The sequence below is a fragment of the Adiantum capillus-veneris genome, chromosome 12, assembly GCF_014529385.1.
Source record: "Adiantum capillus-veneris isolate H3 chromosome 12, ASM1452938v2, whole genome shotgun sequence".
Taxonomy (NCBI): domain Eukaryota; kingdom Viridiplantae; phylum Streptophyta; class Polypodiopsida; order Polypodiales; family Pteridaceae; genus Adiantum; species Adiantum capillus-veneris.
The window spans coordinates 67,648,063-67,670,665 of record NC_140942.1 but is presented as its reverse complement, the minus strand read 5'-3'; the positions used below and the strand labels follow the sequence as shown (position 1 = coordinate 67,670,665).

General features: G+C 41.8%; 1 protein-coding gene across 1 annotated transcript; it reads right to left on the bottom strand.

Annotated features, from left to right (window-relative positions):
* Positions 1 to 271: 271 nt before the first annotated feature.
* On the bottom strand, positions 272 to 1,966 carry LOC147445868 (uncharacterized). The gene is made up of 9 exons (XM_086526115.1): positions 1,800 to 1,966; positions 1,644 to 1,724; positions 1,496 to 1,570; positions 1,332 to 1,400; positions 1,120 to 1,227; positions 952 to 1,026; positions 791 to 862; positions 670 to 717; positions 272 to 567 (listed from the first exon to the last, which is right to left on the bottom strand). The coding sequence occupies exons 1-9, from the start codon at positions 1,800 to 1,802 to the stop codon at positions 295 to 297; spliced, it is 804 nt and encodes a 267-aa protein (XP_086382241.1). The 5' UTR covers positions 1,803 to 1,966; the 3' UTR covers positions 272 to 294.
* Between the last annotated feature and the right edge of the window lie 20,637 nt (positions 1,967 to 22,603).

The following is a 22,603-nucleotide window of genomic DNA, read 5'->3' as shown; positions in this document are numbered from 1 at the left end:
ATGTGTTATGAAACTAGCAATATATCTAGCAACTCAAATATATGAAATAGTAATTCATCTAGTAACTTCAAAGCAAGAAGTAGTAATCCATGTAGCAACTACAATATCCAACTAGTAAGTCAATTAGTAAATAATTGCTAGATGAATCAAGAGAATTCAAGATCACTTGTCAATTTCATACATGAAGTTAATTGAGAGTGCTCATCTAAACATAAAGCATATTAGTCATTTGACCTCAAGATAATACACATTGGAAATCAAAAACCATTGAGAATGTCCATTTAGATACATTACTTAATCATCATTACACAAATGAACGTCTTTTAAAGTTAAAACACCAAGCTTTGAAAAATCGATATGCACTACTCCTTCAACTAAGAGCCATGCCACTAAGTCCTCACACATTGTTGAGGAAGTAGTGTCATTCACTTTCCTACCAAAGAATGAATGTGTCTTCTTCAAAGCACAGTAAGTGGGCTTGATCAATTGGTAGATCTCTTCCACTTTTTGAGTATGAAGCCACTTCATTAGAATGACTTCTTTGTCTCTAGTAGACAATGTTCTTTCCTACAAAAAAAAAATGATGCAAGTGTAAGATTCTAAAATGCTATATCTTTCTCATGTGTAAAAAACTAATGCAAGCAAGACTTCATATGATCTAAAACACACCTTGATTTCCATAAGAGACTTCTCTCCACCATCTTCTCTTAAGGACTCCTATACCATTGAAGTAATAAAGTTATTTATAAGCAATCAAAGACTATTCTTAAATGAAATCCTAAGTAATTACCTTTTTCTTATGTTTTGCCGCCTTGGAAGCTTTGTCTTTTTCTTCTAACAAATCTTTTAGCTTACTTGTAACCTTTTAAAATAAAAATGACTCAATAACTTAAAATGCTAAGAAGAGCATCACACTAACTCTAAGTAAGATAATGAGAAAATTAAGTATACCTTTCTCTTTCGATTGCTTTTCCTAGAGCTCGCATCCATATCATCCGCAACACAAGACTCGCTTAAACTTTTATCCTTCATTTTCTCACGAATAAAAATCAATAAAGACACTACATAACTAAAATATAGCATGAATCTCATCAACAGATCAGGTTTTTACAATCAAACCTTTTTCGTCACATTATCACCATTGCCACCCCCCTCATGATCTATATGTGTCTCTTTTCCTTGTAATGAGACTTTTGAGCTTTCATTTCTTATAAAATGTTGATACTCCTATACAATTGTAAAGAAAACATGATCTTCACAAAGAGAGAGAGAGAGAGAGAGAGAGAGAGAGAGAGAGAGAGAGAGAGAGAGAGAGAGATTGATTAACAAACCTCATAAGCACTTTTTGGATCATCCTCTTCCATCCATGACATATCAGGAATGTACACATCCTCATCTTTCTACATTCACAAAAAAGAAACATAAATAAAGTAAACTTATTACTACCTCATAGGGAGCATAAATAATTTAAATGTCATAGCACAAAAGAACCTACACGATTTGATATATCATCAGCTTTATCATCGACAACAAACTTCGTCACTTGCTCATCAACATGAGAACTCTCAATCTGAAAGAAGTTTAATGTGAATAACATATAACAAATCAAATAAAACCCCTGTCATAAAAGAATATGTACTCACTGTTGCATGAAGCTCTCCTTCTTGATCATCTTTCTCATCCTTGTGCTCAATCGTTATATTATCATCATCCATACATAAGACCTATAATTCTAAATATTATTAAACAAACTTGCAAAGATGTCAAAACAAATATAGGCTCAACATAAATTACTGTACCATGGAGTTGGTTGAGCAAAGTGTCTCTTGGCTTGTCTTCTTTTTGCTCCACTTACGTTTTGCCGCTAATGACTTGATACACCATGTGTATAAATCTTCCTCCTTCCATGGATAAGCCACACCATCTATTGTGATGGCCTTGAGCGTTGCTATATTCTCTTTAATGATCCTCAAAACTACATTCTTTCACTCATTGTTGTTACGAAGATCGCCAATGGCTTCTCCTTTAGCAAACCACTTTCTCACCTCTCCATAATTGACATATAATACTCTATATTGCTCAGGATGATGTTTTAAGAGAAAATCTCGACCATACAACTTATTTTTCTCTCTCAATTTTGGTGGTGGTGGCCTAAAAATCTGATCATACACAACAGGATCATATCTAGGTAGATCACTGATTGCAGCGATGCTAGAGGGATCCGAAGTTACCCTCTTATTTCCAGAATAATTTGCTCTCCACACATTGAGAGTTTTAATAGCCTCTTCACTAGATCCTCCTAGTAGCTGCTGTAACAATGATTGTGGGCAACTCATACTTGCCCTGACAAAGTAACAAAATCATATTTACGATACAATATTTATAAATTTAAATCAAATAACTGAAACAAAACAACATAAAATCAATTTTAAAGAGTTTTCAATCAAAATTCTTACACATCACAAAAGAGAGAAAGTTTTTGTGTAGAATCAACTTTAAAGAGAGTCCTGAATAAAATAGTAGATACAAATGCTTATACATCATGGAGATCGCCACATAATAGGTATCCATTGTTCAAGCACACCAGGTTTTGTAACTTTTTTTTGTCTTATCACAGTCCAATTTTTTATTAGAATATGACAGCTATCCCAACTTCTCCAATGATCTTCTTCGGTGTGAATAGTCCACGTATTTCTTGGATGTACATCAGGCTTCAAGATGGCAAGTCTTGCCAATTTTTCCTCAGGATTTGATTCCCTTACCACAGCATGTTGAAAGACTTTTTCAAGTCCACTATTCATAGAAACTCTCACTATATCTTGTTCCTCTAACCATAAAGGAACATTCCCACATTGTCCTTCCATAAGCAATCTATCTCTGTGCTTCAAGTCCTTTACTTCATAGGCAATGAGCTTTTGGCTTTTAGGTAGTGACATTGGTATAAATTTATGAAGAAGAGAGCAAATAGGTTGGATACAATCCCATGTAAAGGGCATTGGTGTCTTCTCAAGGACACTCATTCCTGTGATTGTATCAATGAGTAACCTTTCAGAGTCATCATCACCTACGATGCATTGTCTGTAGTATCTTCCTCCAAAGAAAAGCATAGACTTTCCATTGAACTGCATTGAGAAAAGAGAGGTGATACAAGCCTTCCAATGTCCGCGTTTATCTGACATACTATTTGTATCCTCAGCTCTCACTACCACATGGGAGCCAACTTTATATATTTCTCCTCTGTACATTACCTTTTCGTATATCTTTAAATCTGCAATTGGAAAGCTCTCTTTCATATTCCAAAACCTCTTTAAAAATATGGACTCCTCAGTTGATGGCTCTCGATAGATGCATCTTTTCCTTGATATACAAATTCCCTTCAAAAGAAGACAATCAATACAAGGTGCACTATGGCCATATTTCAAGAGAGCATTCCACAGGGATCTTGCCTTGGCCACCGATGAAACAACTAAGAGCCCATCCTAATGATGTGCAGAACACTCATGCAATTGGCCTTCATTACATGGGACATTGCTGAGTCCACTCATTGAGGAATGTAGATCTCTCAAGAATCTTTGATCAGGTAAGAGACCATCGTTGTCAGAGCGGACAGATTGAAAAACTTTAGTGAAAAACTTCCTCAAATAGAATTGGACGAATGATGCCTCATCGCTGAGATTATTGGTCTTGATGGTGCTATAGATCTTCACAAGACGCTCGAATATGTAGCACCAATAACGATCATGTAGCCCATGCCGAATTATATCGTCAAGAAGCTCACCATTACCTACAATCAAAATGGAAATAAATAGTTATGCTCACACACATAGCAAAACCAAGTAACTCTCAAAAATGAGAGAAATATATATACCGGCGATATGCTCTAAAGGCGATGAATTAGCCCCAAATGCCTCTTCCCTTCGAACTCTCCAAGATTGCAGTAGTATCTTCATAATTCTAATATCCTCCATGGAACAACCATGATCTCTACTATAGTTATAAAAGCTATGAGCTATATCTACCAAGAGAGTTCCCAAAACATGCATTTCTGGCGAAATACCATTTACAGTTTTTAGGATATATGGAAGGCACCATTGAATAAACTTTTGATTCTCTTCAGCTTTGAAGCACTCAAAGTAGTTACTGGGAGAGTTTGGCCACCTTCCGTAGAGGATAGTGTTGGGCACATCCTTTGTAAGTGAAGACACTGCTGAATCTATCTCTTTCTTAAGAGTGTTGTTAGAGCTTTCAAATAACTGAGCAATATATTTCTTGAAGACGTTTAATGCTAAAGTGTGCATAACATCATACACACAATCAAGAGATATATCAAATCCATATAAGTCAGAGAGCCTCCAAAGTATGGACTTGCCTGATAGGCCTGCTTGTTTCCATGCAGCTTCCTTCTCTGCTTGTGTGCAGCAACGCTTGGCCTCTTCTAAGGCAGATTTCATCTCCTCAAATGTTCGTTGTGGTGGTGGATATCTTGCCTGGTAGCGATTTCCATCAGGCCTGGTGGCATCTCTTACCAAAGTTGCCTGAGCTTTATCACGACGACAAAACTCTTGTCCTCCATTCTTGAGTAGACCTATTTTGCACTGAGCCGGATGGTCGCCGGTAACCATCATGAGCAGTGCACGTATCTTGCAAGACTTGGAAAACCCTTGTGGATTGTCAAAAATCCTGTCTAGTGGATACTCATATAATACATCTATCCCATCCAAAAGTAAGCTTTCAAGTTCATCCACCAATGGAGTTAGAAATGTTCCAAATACATCTCGTGAACTTTTTATAATCTTTTTGCAATTTTGCGGAATAAACAAAACTGGTAAAACATCTATGGAAGAACTACATCCAACATTAAGCAGCGATATTTCCACAACACCACAGCTCTTTTGGGTTGTCTTTGACGTTTGAAAGCCGTCCCAATGTAGTAAAATTGCTATATTGCGAGGATCACCCTAACCAAATGATGACATATATTACACATAAGCAGAATGCAAAAGGAACCTCTAAAAGAGAAGTCAAACTCACCACTTCAATTTTCTTGCGACATTTGATGTCCTGGAAGCACTCAATGCAGATAAAGTTATATACTTCATTCGCAGCATCCCATCCGGTTTGTAGTGTTGGATGGCGTTTAAAGACTGGAAATGTAGTGTAGCACTTTTTACATGCTGAATTTGAGCAAACCACAGGCAGTTCATATGATGTACTTGGATTCCAGAAGTCCTTCACTTCTTGAAACTTTGTTCCATCCCAAAAATCGATGATCCTCTGTTCATTGTTGAGTGCAGATGCGTTGTCCCATCTATGTTTGTGACGCCATAGATTTAGCAACTCATGACAGTAGGTACTACTCTTCGTCAGAAGCTATAACTGAGGACCGATCAGAATATAATCAAAAGAAAGCATAGACTTTCTTGTCTTTTCGCAAATCGGACACTTCTCACAACACTTGGAGCAATCCCTCTTAAACTTTCTAGAAGTGGATCCAGCATTGCATACACATCTTGGAATTTCTCCTACATAGTTATCCTCTATGCTTGGTTGAAGAAGCTGTGGTGGATGTTTTACTCCTAGATTTCCTGTGCAGATACGATAGCGCCGAGCATTAACCATTCCAAGGCCTTTAAGCATGGTTTGCATTTGATCCCAACATGCTGGAACTTGAATACCCCCAAGGTCACCATCCCATGTAGATGGAAGTTGGACTAGCATTTTAGCCAGACTTCTTTTGAAAGAATTGTGAGTGACTCTTGGCCCCCCAAAGTCACCAAAGAGCAAGCGTAACATTTTATCTTGAACACCAATTGGTAGTCGATGCTCATCCCACAAACTTTGAAGCTCTACTACTCTCTCCACTAACTCCATAAACAAAGTAGAGGACTCATCCTCCTGACTCTCATGGATGTCTATGTTATCCTCATCATTAACTAGCTCCTCCTCACAAGGTAGCTCCAAAGAGGTAAGAGTGGCTCCTTCGTCTGGTTGGGAATTAGATATAAGATCCATGTCACCAACTTCAGATAGATTTGATAGGCCAAAAGTTTTTTTAAAGCTCTCATATTTGCGTATGAGATCTTGATGTCGATAGTAAGTAGACAAGTGCACTTGACGACCTCCTCCACAATACAATGTGCAAGTGCATTGGATGCTCCGATCAAGCTTCTCAACACTCCTTGATTCTCTCTCAATTTGGGAAGAGGATGCCTCTAGAGTTGAAGGCGTTGCTTCGATGATGGGAACATGATGCAATGGAGCTGTATCATGAGAGATGGGCTCCGATTGGACTCTTCTTCTTTTATTTACTGAGGGATGAAGCTTTCCTAGGGAGTCTTGTTGTCGATGTTGATAAAAAGTCCTCTTGGTCACCAAAGCCCAACCACTAGAAGAATGTCTACATAAATAATTGCAAGAGCACTTCCAAGACAAAGTCGAACTCATAGCTGTTAAAAAAAACAGATTGACACACAAAAATAGAGAGTTGATAAGGGTAACACTACAAGAAAACTAAAATCAATTAAAGTCCTCCATTGTAACCAAGGGATACAAAAAGCATGGTTCACCCCCAGGAAAGAGTGGTGGAAGAACACATGTAACAATTTTTCTTGCAGGTAAGAGGCTCAACAAAAGGTAGAATCTATATTGCAGAACATCGTGAGAAATACTTTGGGTTCCAAGATAGGAAATCTTGTAGTACTCTACAAGCTAGAGACAAATCTTTCTTCACTAATAGCATTCCTAAATTTAAATACCAAGCAGTAGTGTCATCAATATAGATAGTTAGATACCTTGGCTTTACCAAAAAATGTACTATGCACGTAGATAGCTAAGGATCAGTGTGTGGGATTAAGGGATATGTGGGATATTGAGTCCAATTTTCATAAGCAGGTGTTACAGGTGTTACAATGGCCATCCACGTTTTCTAAACTTTTAGCTTTAGAGATTTTTAGTAGCGAGAAGTTTTGATCGAAACCAGGGAACTAAAAGGTCATGTTGTTTGAAGTACACATTATCCAAGGAGAGTCGATGCAAATGAAAGCAAAGTTCAATCCCTTGTCTATGTCCTCGTGCTGTAGTTTCTTCATATCTTGTAGTTCCCTATCTTTTAAATGTTGAATACACTTGAATTCTTGAACATGTTGAACCTAGAAGACGAATTAAAGGATCTTTTTCTCGAAAAAAAATGCTTTGAAATGAAATGCCTTGAAAATGCAATGCTTTGAAATGAAAAGCTTTATTTGTTGATAAGCGAACGAATTATGCCAGGCGCTGCTCGGAAAGCCCTGAACAAGAGGTTCTCGGAAAGCCCTGAAGAGGAGGTTCGAGAGACTCTGTCACAGAAATTAAAGAGCAAGCCTCAATATATATATTATGCTTTGAGCAAGTTGAGTCACTTTCACGTTTTGATTATTAATATTCTGCAAGCTCAGTGTACTACTGATTCCAGACGAGGCCACTCAGAGAAGCAATTAGAGGGGGCGAAGTCCTGAGTTGAAGAGGAAGCCATAGAGAGAAGCTAGGAGTGATCAAAGAGGGATCACGAGAAAGAGAGAGAGATATGTGTCCGAGAGCTCGAGGGCCAGCTAGGTGTTGAGAAAGAAAGTTATCTGACGAGCTACAGAGAGGGCTCCAAATTAATGTCAGGCTGGGCGAGCAATAGGCGACACAAAAGAATCCCATGTATAGGAGGTCGAGCTCAGGATTAGCGTCTGCAAAGATAAAGGCCTACAGAGGACCGGCCTGGGTACGGTGGGCATCTGCTCGGACTGATCAAGCTCAGAGAGCGTGCACCGGAGAAGGATAGAGGTGGGAAACACAGGGGAGGCGAGCTATGAATTGAGAGCCATTAGTGGTGACAAGTGTGCCAGAGTCTACAAAAGGAGTGCATGATACTGGAGATAGGATGGCTGCCCATTGCAAAGGAGCTGGTTGAGGTGTTGAGGATTGCCAAGGAGAGCTAGTGCTGCAGAGGGACAACTGCAAGAGCCAAGAGCAAGGGGTTTGTGTGTGCACAGTGAAGGGATCTGATGACGGATAAAAAACACTGCTGGGTATACCTGCTAAATCGAACTCGAAGGCCAGCTGGACGTGCTAAATCTGAATTCGAAGGCTGGAAACGGCAGCGCGCGCAGACGTATATACTGCAACATGCGGTCTTCAATACCCTCCACACCAGCGCCAGCTAGTCAGGACGTCGAACAACTTCAAATTCAGAAGCCCAGCAGCGGCATCGAGAAGCGGGCCGGCCTGTAGAGCGCAGCAGCAACAGATAAAAGTCGACGTGCAGTAGGCCTCGATTGTGAGCAGCAAGGCTAGGGAATGAACGCGATATTCAGCAAGGGCATGCTAGCGCGCGAGTTCGGGGAGCAGGCTAGAGCTAGGCGAGCTCGATATTCGGCGCCATGGCTGAGTTTATCAGGCGTATAATTTCCCGCCTGGATGACAGCTGGAGATAGGATAGAGAGAGAAATGAAATGAAATGGAATGAAATGTTATATTAAAAGACTTATGACCTATGACTCTTGATGCTTCCTACTCGTATATTGGTGGCTTCTCAAGTTTATTGGAGAGAATCTAATAAGATCCCTTACCTAAAGTAAAATCCTCCACCACCAAAATCTCAAATAGTGTGGCAAATTCGAACCTGGGAGCTAGCCGACTCTAGAGAGCATTTCGCATAAGCCATGCCGACGAACATTCATGTTGTCGACAACTCAACAACCAACGTTAAAAAAATAATAAAGGCCCCCCTTTCTCTGTCGCGCGCTCGCTTCCTAGCCTGCTGCTCATGCCACCCCCTCCTCCGGTGTTTACAATTGTTCATGACTCCGGCTCAGTTGTCAGCAAAACTGACCATGCGCCATCATCTGCGCCAAGTCTTGCCCCATCCCTCCTCCTACCTCACATGCCCGACTTTTCTTCTGGTATTCGACTTTCGGTTTGAGGGTATCTTGTGTAGATACCCACTAATAAAACAATTTGCAAAATCGTGACGACATACTGGTAAGTGCCAAAAGAAATTCATTTGCTGGAATATTCCGTAGAATCCCTACTTCCTTACTTTCTGCCAACATAGACGCATAGCATGCCTTCCCTTGCCCTTGCAAATCTAACGTAGAGAGAGAGAGAGAGAGAGAGAGAGAGAGAGAGAGAGAGAGAGAGAGAGAGAGAGAGAGAGAGAGAGAGAGAGAGAGAGAGAGAGAGAGAGAGAGAGAGAGAGAGAGAGAGAGAGAGAGAGAGAGAGAGGTCTCCAATAATATTTTCTAGACAACCCAAACATGGAGGGGAATAGAATGATGAGGTCTTGAAAGTTTATTCTAGTATATCGCTAAAAGCCTCTGCTAAGAAGAAGGATCTGTACAAAGTTAGTAGGATACACTAATAAAATTAGTGGGTTACTGAAGCACGACACATATTGAGCATCCTCGGGGTCAATATGTATGCAACGTGACAGCTGCTTGCGAAAGTACTCAATTAAATGATGTTGATTGTCATAATAAGAAATATCTAATTGATCTCCTAAATGATTTCCACATGTTAAACTGATCATTTATAATGGGGAATTGCCAAGGGAGAAAAAGCTAGATTATTGGTTAAGCTAGCAGACCGGCCACAATAGGGATCTAAAGGAGGGTAAATAGGGATCCAAAAGGGGGGACCATCTGCAAAGGAGCAATGTGCACCAATGGGCTTCAAAGACCCTAAGGTTCAGCCCATTAAGACTTCAAAATGCTAAGGTTCCAAAATTCAAAGGTTCTGTCCGAAGGTCAAAAGTCTTGAAGAATACAATGGACTCAGCTCTTCTTACAGCATCTGATGGAAATGCACTGAGTGACTGGATTATAGACTCAGGGGCATCACTTCATGTGTCTCCAAACAAGGAGTGGTTTACCTCTTATGTGACCACTAAAGATCATGTTCGGCTAGGCAATGGGCAGACATGTGAGATCTTAGGTGTTGGAGATGTTCAATTGAAGTTTCAGAATGGCTCTTCTTTCACGTTGAAGAATGTGAGACATGTTCCCGCAATTACAAAGAGCTTGATCAGCACAGGTTTACTTGATGATGCTGGCTATGTCACCACTTTTGGACAGAACATGTGGAAGATATCCAAGGGTTCTATGACAATAGCACATGGAGTAAAGTCTGGAGGACTTTACATGATTTATGTATCAAATGTCTCTAAAAATGTAATCAATGTAACCGAGCAGCCGAACGTTTCTTTGTGGCATAGCCGGTTAGGACATATGTCCAAGAAGGGAATGGAAATCTTGTCTCGTTCTGGTTATTTGCCTGGCTTTTCATTTAATGATTTTGAATTCTGTGAACATTGTCTGTATGGTAAGCAAACACAGCAGCCACATAAGCATAGAAGCAGTAGAAGAGATACACAGTTGGCACTTGTTCATAGTGATTTGTGTGGACCATACAAGAGAAGGTCAGAAGTATGTTGTCTAATGCACAGCTACCAAATGGGTTTTGGGCTGAAGCTGTATCAACAGCTGTTCATCTTGTAAATAGATCTCCTAGCAAGGTTTTGCAGAAGGATTCAGTGCCAGAGATGGTATGGTCAGGCAAAATGCCCTCATACAAGCATCTCTACTCTTTGGCTGTGAGGCATATACTCACGTTCCAAAGGAATTTAGGAACAAACTTGAGCCAAAGAGTAGAAAGTGCATCTTTCTAGGCTATGGTAATTCTCGTGAGATGGGGTACAGACTTTGGGATCCCGAATCCAGAAAGGTTGTCCGCAGCAATGATGTTCACTTTAATGAATCCAAATATCATTCTAAACCAGAGAGGGTTGAGGAGATTAGAAGAGTTGTCTTCCAAGAAGATGGACCTGCACGTGCAAGACAAAATGTCAGGGCTCAAGAGGAGCAAGGACAAGATAGAGTGGAACCACAGGTTGTGGCTGAGCCTGAGCCACCTATTGTGCGTAGATTTGGACGTGTCACGCGACCTTCTGATAGGTTTGTTCCATCTATGAACTATGTCATGTTGACTGATTGCAATGAGCCTTCATGTTACAAGGAAGCAGTGCAAATGAAGGACTCCGGGAATTGGCAATTGGCCATGCATTCAGAGATGACAGATCTGCATAAAAACCAGACATGGAAGCTAGTTAAATTACCACGGGGCAAAAAGGCTCTACCTTGTAAATGTGTTTACAGGTATAAGATCACCGCTCATGATAGTCAGCCAAAGTACAAAGCAAGGCTTGTTGCCAAGGGATTTAAGCAAGAACAAGGCATTGACTTTGATGAAGTCTTCTCTCCGGTGGTCAAGATGACTACATTGAGATGCTTTCTTGCATTGGTTGCCATATTAGATTTGGTGTTGCACCAAATGGATGTCAAGACAGCGTTCTTGCATGGTGATTTAGATGTGGAAATTTACATGCAGCAGCCAAAAGGGTTTGTTGAGAAAGGCAAGGAAGATTGGGTATGCCAGTTGTTAAAGAGTCTTTATGGCTTAAAACAATCACCGAGGGCATGGTACCATAAATTCCACAAGTTTATGCTTTCTCAAGGCTACAAACGTAGTGAGTGCGATAACTGTCTATATACAAAGAAGGCTAAGGATGGCAGTTGGCTGATCCTTATTTTGTATGTGGATGACATGTTGATTGCTGGCAAGCACTTGGAAGAAATTTCAGCTTTGAAGTCAAAGATGGCAAAATCGTTTGACATGAAAGACATGGGTGAGGCAAGTCATATACTTGGTATGCGCATTGAGAGAGACAGATCAAAGAAGTTGATTTGGTTATCTCAAACAGAGTATATTGACAAGGTTTTGCAACGTTTCAATATGGAGAAGGGAAAGGCATTGAGTGTTCCATTGCCACCATATGTGAAACTTAGCAAACAAGATTGTCCTTTGTCTGAGGAAGAACAGGCTGAAATGGATAAGATTCCATATGCGTCTGCAGTGGGTAGTTTGATGTATGCAATGATTGCTACTCGCCCAGACATTGCATTTGCACTGGGAGTAGTAAGTCGATACATGTCAAACCCAGGCAAGAAACATTGGGAGGCAGTGAAAGGAATATTGAGATACCTGAAAGCTACAAAGAGTATGCGTATATGCTATGGGAGTCAGGAGCTAAGTGTAAAGGGTTTTACAGACTCAGATTATGCAGGTGACTTAGACAACCGAAGGTCTACGTCAGGGTATGTCTTTACATTGGCTGGTGGAGCAGTATCATGGCATTCTAGATTACAAGATTGTGTTACTCAGTCTACTACAGAGGCTGAATATGTTGCAGCATCAGAGGCATGCAAAGAATCAATTTGGCTTAATCGACTAGTAACAGATTTGGGAATCAAAGAAGAGATGCCTGTGTTATATTGTGATAGTCAAAGTGCTATACAATTGGCTCGCAATCCAGTTTATCACTCAAAGACAAAGCATGTGGATGTGAAGTATCATTTCATCAGGGAAATGCTCGAGGATAAGCAACTTCAGCTTGTCAAAGTTCACACCACAGAAAATCCTGCTGATCTACTTACAAAAGGACTTCCCTCAGAGAGCTTTGCGCATTTTCGCAAGCAGTTAGGTGTAGGGTAGTACATCACTTCTCTACATCTCTTGTATATTAGCTTATATATAGCTTCTCTCACACTTAAAGTACCACATTGGACTTTAAGTGGGAGGTTGTTGGGGCCCTAAAGCCCAATGTGGTCGCCCAGGTAAGTGGGCGGGCCGCCAGGTATGTACACATATTCTTTTGTAAAAACCTAATAAGAACTCACTATGCTCTACACATTACAGTAGAGCGAGTTCACCATATCGTCGTGCTCTTCTTTTCGCACTCTCTCTCGCATCGCACTTCCGCTCGTACTCCTTCAAAAAGAACCAATAAGAATTAAGCTCTCTAGAAGACTATTGGACAGTCTCCCAAGGGGTCCAATGAGCATTCAACAACCCAATGGCTTGCCTGATTCCTATTGGCCAGGAGGCAAAGGGGTCCAATGAGAGTTTAGTTGAATTAAGTAATTACGTAAAGATCTCACAAAAGGGAAAAGGGGGACACATGTCAGAAGACTATCACTTATGTTTTTTGATTTTCATTGGCTAGGCCTGGGGAGGTCCAATGAGGTGTGAGAATGAGCAAATAGCAAGAGGGGTCGATCAAGAGAGAGAGGGGACTGATTTTTGGAAGGCATTATCACACACACACACACACACTCACACAATCTCATGTGTGAAGCAAAGAAGACTTTGTCTCCTTCTCAAGCTTGTGAGAAGGGAGGCCTAAACCAACAACTCTTGGATTTGTGATGCAAATCCAACCAAGAGCCAAGATTCAATGCATGCTTATCTCCTCTACCATGCTAATCAATAAGCTAAGCTATGATAATATGAGTGATTATGTGAGGAGATGTATATCTTTCCCGTAAGAATACTCCTTCTTCCTCTAAATCTACTCTCATACCCCGCTAGCTCTCACCATCTTCGAAGGTGTGTGAGGTCTTGGGTCTGAGACCGTGAGGCAATTGATGTTGTGTTTGATAAGTGTTTTGCTTAGTGTATGAACTTTCCATATTCATTGCACTAGCTACTATTGAAGGAACACAAAGAATTGCATTGTAAAATGTCTCTCTTGATGGGAGAAACCATAATACAAAGCCTTTTGGAGGGGGACCGGCTCCATGCAAATCCGGTCCTCAACTGTTGTCAGTTGCTTAATTTCTCTCTCTTTTGAAGTATTATTCATGCTATCTAACTAGGTGTTATACTTTTCGTTGCTCTCTCCACCCAAACACTCTTGTTATTCTCATTAGGAAGCTATTCTAATGAAATGCTCACTATGTTCATGCTATTTTCCGCTACACACAAGTTATTAGACAATTAAATGTTACATTGACTTATCAAAGCACAAAAGTTACTGATTAGATTTTAGTTTCATTTGCCATCTCGTGTACTACATCTTGATTCGAGATGTCATCTCTTGGCAACATTTTGAGCGCATATGCACTATGTAAGAGGTTGACATAGCTAAAATATACATGGTGAGATGAAGAATCAGCACGCCAAGTTCTGGATGTGTGTCATGCCTTAAAGGGCATCTCTTGGATTGTCCATATGTTTGAAAGTGTCTCAATTGTTGTCTCTTGGACTATGATTACCTTTGAGAGCACAACAAGTTGTTGATGAAATTCCAATCCCAAAGGTCATCTCTTGACATGTATGCAAGTGTGGTTTACTTTCGAGATTCCAAAAAGTTGTTAATTGAATGAGAAAGATGTATATTTCAAGCACTTATTGGTCAATATGTATGCCTAGTGCGGTGCCCTTCTAAGAAGGACATGACCACATAGACAACGAAGCTTTTGGTAGTTTTTGTTAGATTCAAAGCGAGGGTGTCTCATCAGATTCAAGCATCTTGGCTTGCATATTCAAGGCCAGTGGCATTATGCAAAAAGCTAATATGGTGAATATATACAATGTGAAATTATTAGTCGAGGATGATCCAAAAAAAAACGATACGCTTGGCAATCTTCTGTTGAAACATATGACAATAGTATGGTATTTGCAAAAGCACGAAAGTGCTTAGCTACCTTCCTATTCAAAATTGACTACATAGTATGTCCAAGTGGCGAAGGACAAAGAAGGTCTAGGTTGTTTTTCTCGGATGCAAAGAGAGGACCTCTTAGTAGATTCAACATCTTGACTTGCATCTTCAAATAGCATTATGCAAAAAGCTGATATGGTGAACATATGGAGGGCGAGATTATTAGTCGAGGACGAATCACGATCCAAAAAAATAGAATGCTTGCCAATGTTCAATTGAAACATATGACAAATGTACGGCATTTACCGAAGCAGTAAAAGCGCTTGGCTAGCTTCTTGTTCAAAATTAAGTACATGGTATGTCCAAGTGGCTAGCTTCTTGCTCAAAATTGACTAGCTACATGGTATGTTCAAGTGGTGAAGGGAAAATAGCTCTAGGTTGTTTTCAACAAAACCAAAGTGAGAGCCTCTTCCTAGCTATAGATGCAATCACCTATGCCAGCATCTTGAAGGATAATGCGTGTCTAAGAGTGCATTGATTGTGGAGTATGCCCAATAGTAGATGTCAAAAAACTCTCTCTCTCTCTCTCTCTCTCACACACACACACATACACACACACACACAATCAACACACACACACAATCGGGTTGTATTTTCTGTACATAAGAGACCTTTGGAGATGCACAATGGCCTATATGACGAATGTAAAACGAACCATTGTGGGGGTGCATACTTCTATGTGATGTAGCCAGGATCTCGATAGAAAAGAACTGATAATCTCACCCATCTGTGAAGAAAGACATATCGACGATGCTCCCCACCTGCCCCCCCCCCCCCCCCCCCCCCCCCCCCCCCCCCCCCCCCCCCCCTCTCTTTCTCTCTCTTCGCCTCCCTCCCCCGTTGAGAGAAAGGGTCACATGTTCATAGTTGTATAACATGAAAAGATGAAATGCTTATGAATAACAACTACATGTCGTAATTAAGTATGAGTAACTGCAATATAGTAAGTGCATAGGAACAACAATATTACTTGTTCTATCTAGCAACAACATCTAATTGCTATATGGGAATTTCAAAGTGACTATGATTTTGCTACTTCTATTTGGTAAATATACAAAATTGCTATATAGCAATTGGTTCAGAAGTAAGATTCCTTTTTTCATCTAGCAATTAAGTTAAAAGGTAGTCTTAATTGCTAGTTCAATTGGGCTCGCACACAAGGCTTGCTATTTGCATCTAGCAAATAAATCAAATGTTGTAAGGATTACTATATGGGAGTACGTCTAAAGCTCCTTGTGGAGATCTATCAACAACGTTGGCCAATTGAGCTCAAAAGCTCATGTAGTGTTTTGGTGAGCTTGAAAGGGCAACATAGGGTGGAAATCGAGTAAGCACAAACAGTGCTGGACATAGAGGCAAACAACAAAAGGTAGTTTTTTGAAAGCTTGTGATAAGGCAAGCATCTCGAGCATCTGCATGTAACGGGACAACTCATGCAAATTCGAGAGAAGGTCATAGTCGGGTAGCACTGGGCAAGTGTTGCAATTTGCAAAGCTTGCAAGTGTGGTGATTACACACACACACACACACACACACACACACACACACACACCCATACACACTCACACAATGAGTCTTGCAAGGCTAGAATTGAGCAGTTAGCAAGTGTGAGAGGACGAGGAAAGGGGTGTTGTGGTTGTGTGTAATGCTCCTCTGCACACAACCACAACACCCCTTTGCTCGTCCTCACACACTTGCTAACTGCTTTGATACCAGTTTGAAGAGTGCGTGTGCACGGAGGCGTGTGTGCATGGTGCGATATGCATGCGGAAGGGGAGAAGGAGAGAGTAGACACTGTATTGGTGGAGCAACCTTAGGAAGTGTTATGAGTGAGGAGCTCTTTATTCAGATGTTTATAATGAATAAGGGTGGGCGGGTGGTCGGACACCAAACTTCCGGGCCCAGGCAAAGGTGCAGTGCCTTTATCCCAACACTCATGAAGCCATTGAGGATTGAATGATCAAGCATGTGGATGGGGAGAGGGGGAGGGAGGGAGGGGGGCGGGGGGGCAAGCAATGTCAGGACAATGGTAGGACCAGTCACGGCCATGGGCCAGGATGGACATGTAGTCAAGGAGGTCCCTATATATAGAAGGCCAAGGGCCTATATAGGGCAGGGTTGGGTAGTGATGAGCATGTTCAATTCCCTTGCTCTTTCACTGGTATCAGAGCCATGGAGGAAAGAGAGAGCTATGGAGGAAGGGGGCCTTGCATGGCTTGGCATCTCTAATTCTCTCTCTCTCTCTCTGTCGTTCGTGGAGAAGACCTCTTGCTAGGCGGGGAGGTCAAGGCCGACATTTGCTCGCGTGCAGCAATCTTAAAGGGAGGAAAGCAACCCCTTTGCTCGCAGCATGGTCGTGGGCAGGCGTCCTACACAAGAGATGGAAGCACCGTGGGCATGGTATCCAAGGCGGAGTTTGAAGCACGTTGCTGAAGAGGGAGAGCCGTGGGAGCGTCCGTTTGTGAGTAAGGGCGACCATGGCGACCTGCGGTGTTTGCCACAGACCTGGTCCCAAAAGGGAGCGCGCTTGCGAGCAAGTCTTTTCCCGACTCTGCAGCTTGCCCAGGCGACGGCCATGGCGCTCAGCTTGAACCCCGCTGTCCTGCGCGCACTGCCATGGAACCTGCATCGTTTTTTTGGTTTTTTTTTTGTTGTTTTTTTGGTTGATGTTCATACATGCCCGCCCACGGCCGTGGTGCCCAGCTTGACTTCAAGGGAGGATGCCCATAGGCCGTGCTCTCCCCCCATCCTCTTCCAGGCACACTATTGCGAAATTCTTACAACCTCAGCAAACTCAGAACATTTCACAGATGCAACAAATGATTCTTATACAATTGTGCAAGATGAACAAAGCTCCATACCACACAAGGATTCGTCGACACTGATGATCAATCACCATTTTAGTCAACCACAACTATGCAAGGATGGTCTACGTCCTCAGGGTCGCATGCACGGACCATGCAATGAACACTCAAGATTTGACAAAGCGTCAAGCTCAAGAACAACATGTCGCATATGTGAAGATCGCAAGGTTACAAGATTAAAAAAGATGGCCCAAAGGTCAATTTTTCCACCGGCATGCCAAGACGACATCAAGAATTCATAAGGTACGAAGTCAATTTCTCAATTTTCATTGAGATATGGCATGCAACGACAATGTGTGCACTCTACGTACTCGAAGCACACATGCATGGCTCACACAAAACCAAGGTCAGTTTCACGAGCACAGACAAGCACGGCTTGAGTACGACTAAGTCTTGATCAGAATCATGGCTTCTTATCAATACCTCGATAGTGCATGCTCATTCGCGGCTACATTTTGCGGCAAAGGAAACACATCAATTCTTTAAACTCTGAAGGAGACCGGCCTTGCGTGCTGCTCGACTTCATGATGGGTGCAAAGTTGTTTGGCATGGCCATTTATTTGACACCATTCAAAGAAGTCGGCGGCCAATAATTACTACACGCCACTAGTAGCAGATTACAATAGGAGGATGTTGGACAAAGTCAATTATCTATACATGCTTGCCACGGTTGCTATGAGTAGTGGTAGCATCCACAGTGGATCGACTGCAATATAGCAAGCAAAGACAAGACCTAAAGTTTTGCATATGCTATGAGCATACAAACTGGGGACTATTTACCACTGTATGGGATAATCATTCCATGGTACTGCTATTATGTCTTGGACGAGTACCAACTATAACCGTAATCAAGCTAATCAGGTACACATTCCTACCTTGCAAGTATTTTTCTGCTTCACAATATGATGTACAAGCATACAAGTTCCATTTGTTTGTGCATGATCGATAAGGTCGAGTCTCTTTACTATGACAATCTGTCGTCAATAGCATTTGTTGGCAATGAGGCCAGACATAGTTCTATGAAGCACCGCTTCAATTTATACATCTTGCATTGAAGCTGGCCACGTTTGGCATCTACTATGAGCATCCAAAATTGGGAAGGAATAGGCAATGTGTTTGCAAGTTATTTCATTATGTACCAGACGGGTGTATAGGATATACGAGGGCATCTGTGTAGATATGGCTATAAGCCGTTTTGGAATGAGTTTTTCCTTCCAAATTTCATGACAGCAGGTTGCAGCAACAACGACCAGGTTAGCCCAGTTTAAGTTTTTATTGTTTTTCCCTGTTTACACTTGGCAATTAATGTCAGTGTGCAAAGCAAAGTGCTTTGGAAATTTTAGATGAAGCAAGGCTTCGGGGAATTGGCAAAATAGGGAATATCAGCTCACAGAATCCCTACCAGTCTAAAACTGTGCAAGGCACTTATGGTTTTGGTTCTCACGTTTGAGACCATCACTCTCCGCAAGGGCTTACAATTCTGCATGCAAGGCATGCTAGTGAGGTGATTCAATTATACGCCTCATGAATTACGCTTCCGCTATCACACTCGCAACTCTGTCAAGGACAAGATAAGTGATAGATTGTTGCACATGATTTTTGGTTGCTGTCACCACACAACAACACTAAATGGCACCTCAATCTAGGACTTATTTCACAGGCAAAGTACCCTACTTAAGTCACCCTCGTACAGCCATGACCCCTACAACATCGATGGGTCAAGATGTGTTTTGTGTTTTTCTGTTACCTCTCTTGATGAGAGAGTCATGCCAGCAAACTGTGGACTGATTATAGGATAAGCTTCAAGTTAGGCATAAGATGCGTAAGAGCACATAACTTGGGTACACATTCTAGAAACTTAAGGAAAGTTCCTCAGCCAGCATTCTCTTCTTCTCTCTCTTTTTCTTATTTCTCTCAAGAATAATGAAAACTTTCTAAGAAGCTTTTCATACATGTTTTTTTTGGGAGTCAACATGAGCCAAGGTGCTCTAACTCTCAGCTAGAAATGGGCCAAGATGCCATTCACATTAGTTTTCATCGGTTTATCGATTGAACACTAATTGTTGTAAGAGCTAGGAGCCACACACAGGCTGGCTAAGAGCCATTGTCAGATTTTGGGTAAGATCCAACTATTGCCATTCTTTGGGTGATTGTTCTTAGGATCGAACAGAGTTTCCAAGAGGAGCACACATCAAACATCTTGACGTTAATGGACGAGCAAGAGTCTTGTCATTTTGGAGGATTAGGGTGTCATTTTTGCACTATATGTTTCTAGTGCAACGCTGAAGTTGCGTTTTTGACACTCTTGCACTTACATCAGCTGAGCTATACCATGGAGTCTAGAGGCAGCAAACAGTTGCGACAGCATGGCTGTTGATACGAGCTAGGCATCTCACTTGTGTGGATTTCTTGCTCTCTCTATAGCACTACAAGTATCTATGGCATCACAGTTTTGGGGTACGACCCAGCGGGTGCTTACTAAATCACCCCATATGCATTGAGGATCACAAGTTGATCTTTTATACTTTCAAGGAAAGAATTCCGCAATCTGCCATGTGGTAGCGGGAAAATTCAACTTATTAAGTTGATTCTCATCATTCTGTACACGGTTAACTAGTTGGTTACCGTTACCTCCTAGTTGCGCAGTTCTACAACGGGTCTTACCAAGGCATTTTACTTCGTAGCTTCTACCCAACGGGTTTGGATTGCGAAGGCAACACCCAGGGTTTCTAGTGCAATGTTGCTTGTTTTTTCACACGTGGACGATGTGTTCCTCTGTACTTGAAGATAGGTAAGTGAAAATTCAGTTCAATCTCCAGGTACGCATCTATTGATTTGGTGTTATTCCAGTTTTTAGTAGGCATTGCTTGGTTTTTTCAAGCCCTTCTTTGCCTATAAACCACATCAGCCATACACATCTGCTGCTACCTATCTTTCTAGGATCCTTGTAGCTGCTCCTGCTCTTTGCCATGCATCTGCTAGCCTGGACATACCTGCCCATGCCATGTTCTATGGTCGACCAACTTTGGCTGCACCAACGTGTTGAGCACCTGCTCCAAACATTTTGGTACCAGGCTGTGCTTTTGCTTGCATCGGCACCAAAATACTTTGGGGTAGTCATAAAAATTGCAAAGGTCTAAGGTTGAAACTTTAAAAACATGGAAAAAAAAGAGAATATGAAAGGGTGTCTTTTTTGGTGTCTGCTCATTGAGAGAAGAGGAGGAGATGTGCCCATTTCTCCTTTACCAACTGCTGCTGAGAGAGAGCATGCTGTGAGCAATCTTGAGCACCTCGAGAATTGTATGTGTGTGTGTGTGTGTGTGCATAGGATATAGAAGGAATGAAAGAAATAGGAAGAGAGACATCTCTTCTTGCTGCTTGCAATCTATGAGGAGCCAAAATCGGTGAAGAAGATCTTCTGTAAGGGCTATCGAATAGGGAGTGAGAGGAGGTCCTTGCATAGAATGGAAACAAGAGAAGAGAGAGAGAGAGAGAGAGAGAGAGAGAGAGAGAGAGAGAGAGAGAGAGAGAGAGAGAGAGAGAGAGAGAGAGAGAGAGAGAGAGAGAGAGAGAGAGAGAGAGAGAGAGAGAGAGGCTCTAGCTGAAGATCCGAGATAGGGAGAGAGAGAGAGGCTTGTCTCTGTGGAAGTGAAGGTTGAGAGAGAGAGAGAGAGCCTCCCTACAGGAGATTGAAGCAAGAGAGAGAAAGAGAGCACTTATTTTGGGCTGCAGGTTGACCAAGTGGAAAGTTTGGGAGAGAGAGAGAACAAAGAGCCTCGTTCTTCCACAAGGTGCTACTACCTTGTCAAGAGGAGTTTGAGTTGAGTTGAGGGGCAAGTGAGAGAAAATGGGCTCTCTGCTCACTGAAGCCAAGCAAGCCTGATCGCAAGAGCAAGAGAGAGAGAGAGAGAGAGAGAGAGAGAGAGAGAGAGAGAGAGAGAGAGAGAGAGAGAGAGAGAGAGAGAGAGAGAGAGAGAGAGAGAGAGGGAAATTTTATTATCATTCTCAAAGGTCAGTATGACCTATGGGATCAAAGTTACATGTGATATGGTATGCGTATGGCTGATGAGTGACTCTCGCTACTCCAAAATTGTGGTGATGAGAGTTGCAATGGAGAACCCACACTTGGGCTGGGAGAGGAAAGTGTATAGGTCTAAGTTATGGCTGAAAATATGAGAGAAGCAAGCTCGGATGTGACCAAAAGCTGAGCACTCTAGTAGTGTGTGGTACTCAGACTCTCGAACTTGCAGTGAGCGTAATGTGCACAGTCGATTTGACTCTTCTCCATCGCCCCAACACCCTATCTCGCATTGAAGGAAATGGGAGCTAAGTTGAATGGCTGCGATAGTGCGTATCACCGACAAGGGGATAGTCTCAAGCATGTAAGTGTGAGTACGATTTCCTCTTTTAGCGAAGAACATGGTTTTGTAGTTGGGGGCAATATGGGTGGTGTAATGTATGAAGCGTGACCCACCGGATTTCTCCCAAGCCATAATACATTGGTGTTGTAGAAAAGCTTCATTCACTTGGGAGTCAGCTGAAGCATCATGTAGCAAGTGTAATGCATCCCATCTCCCAAACCACTTCTTTATGCCTTGCATCCATCCCGTGCTCAAGCTCTTGCTTTTATGTGTCTTTTGAAGTTTTTTTTTTGCTTCCCATGTAATTGTAGGAAGTCGAAGTGAGGGGTGTTGTCGTGCAGAAACACTGCTCGCAGACGCTAATACAATGAGAACCAAGCCAACAACAAGTTGTCAACCTAGGACGGAGTTGATCCGCAGGTGCATGGAAACAAATAGCTGGTTGTCACTCAACTATTTGACCTTCTCTAGACAATCACTACCAAAGGAGATCATTCTAAAACACTCTAATCATACTGAACTGCAATCTTTCCTACAACACTTCCGTTCACCGAAACATGGTCAAACATTATCGATTCGCCACAAAACTCAAGGATCCTCCTCTACACACCTAGAGGACACTTCCCTGAAGTTTCCAACCTAATCCACAACCCGTAAACATATGGTGCAGAACTCACGTATAAAGACAGGCCGAAGTTTATAGGTCATCGAATCTGGAAATGTTTAGTCCTAAAGTGTAGTTCTACTCACTGTGAATGCAATGACGTAAATAAATCACAAAACGGACACACAGATAG

Excerpts from the sequence above, each read along its gene's own strand:
- LOC147445868 (XM_086526115.1), bottom strand. Across the intron at positions 1,571-1,643 it reads AAGGAGAGCTTCATGCAACA|ATTGAGAGTTCTCATGTTGA; the intron begins GTGAGTACATAT and ends AACTTCTTTCAG. Across the intron at positions 1,027-1,119 it reads GTGATAATGTGACGAAAAAG|GATAAAAGTTTAAGCGAGTC; the intron begins GTTTGATTGTAA and ends GAGAAAATGAAG.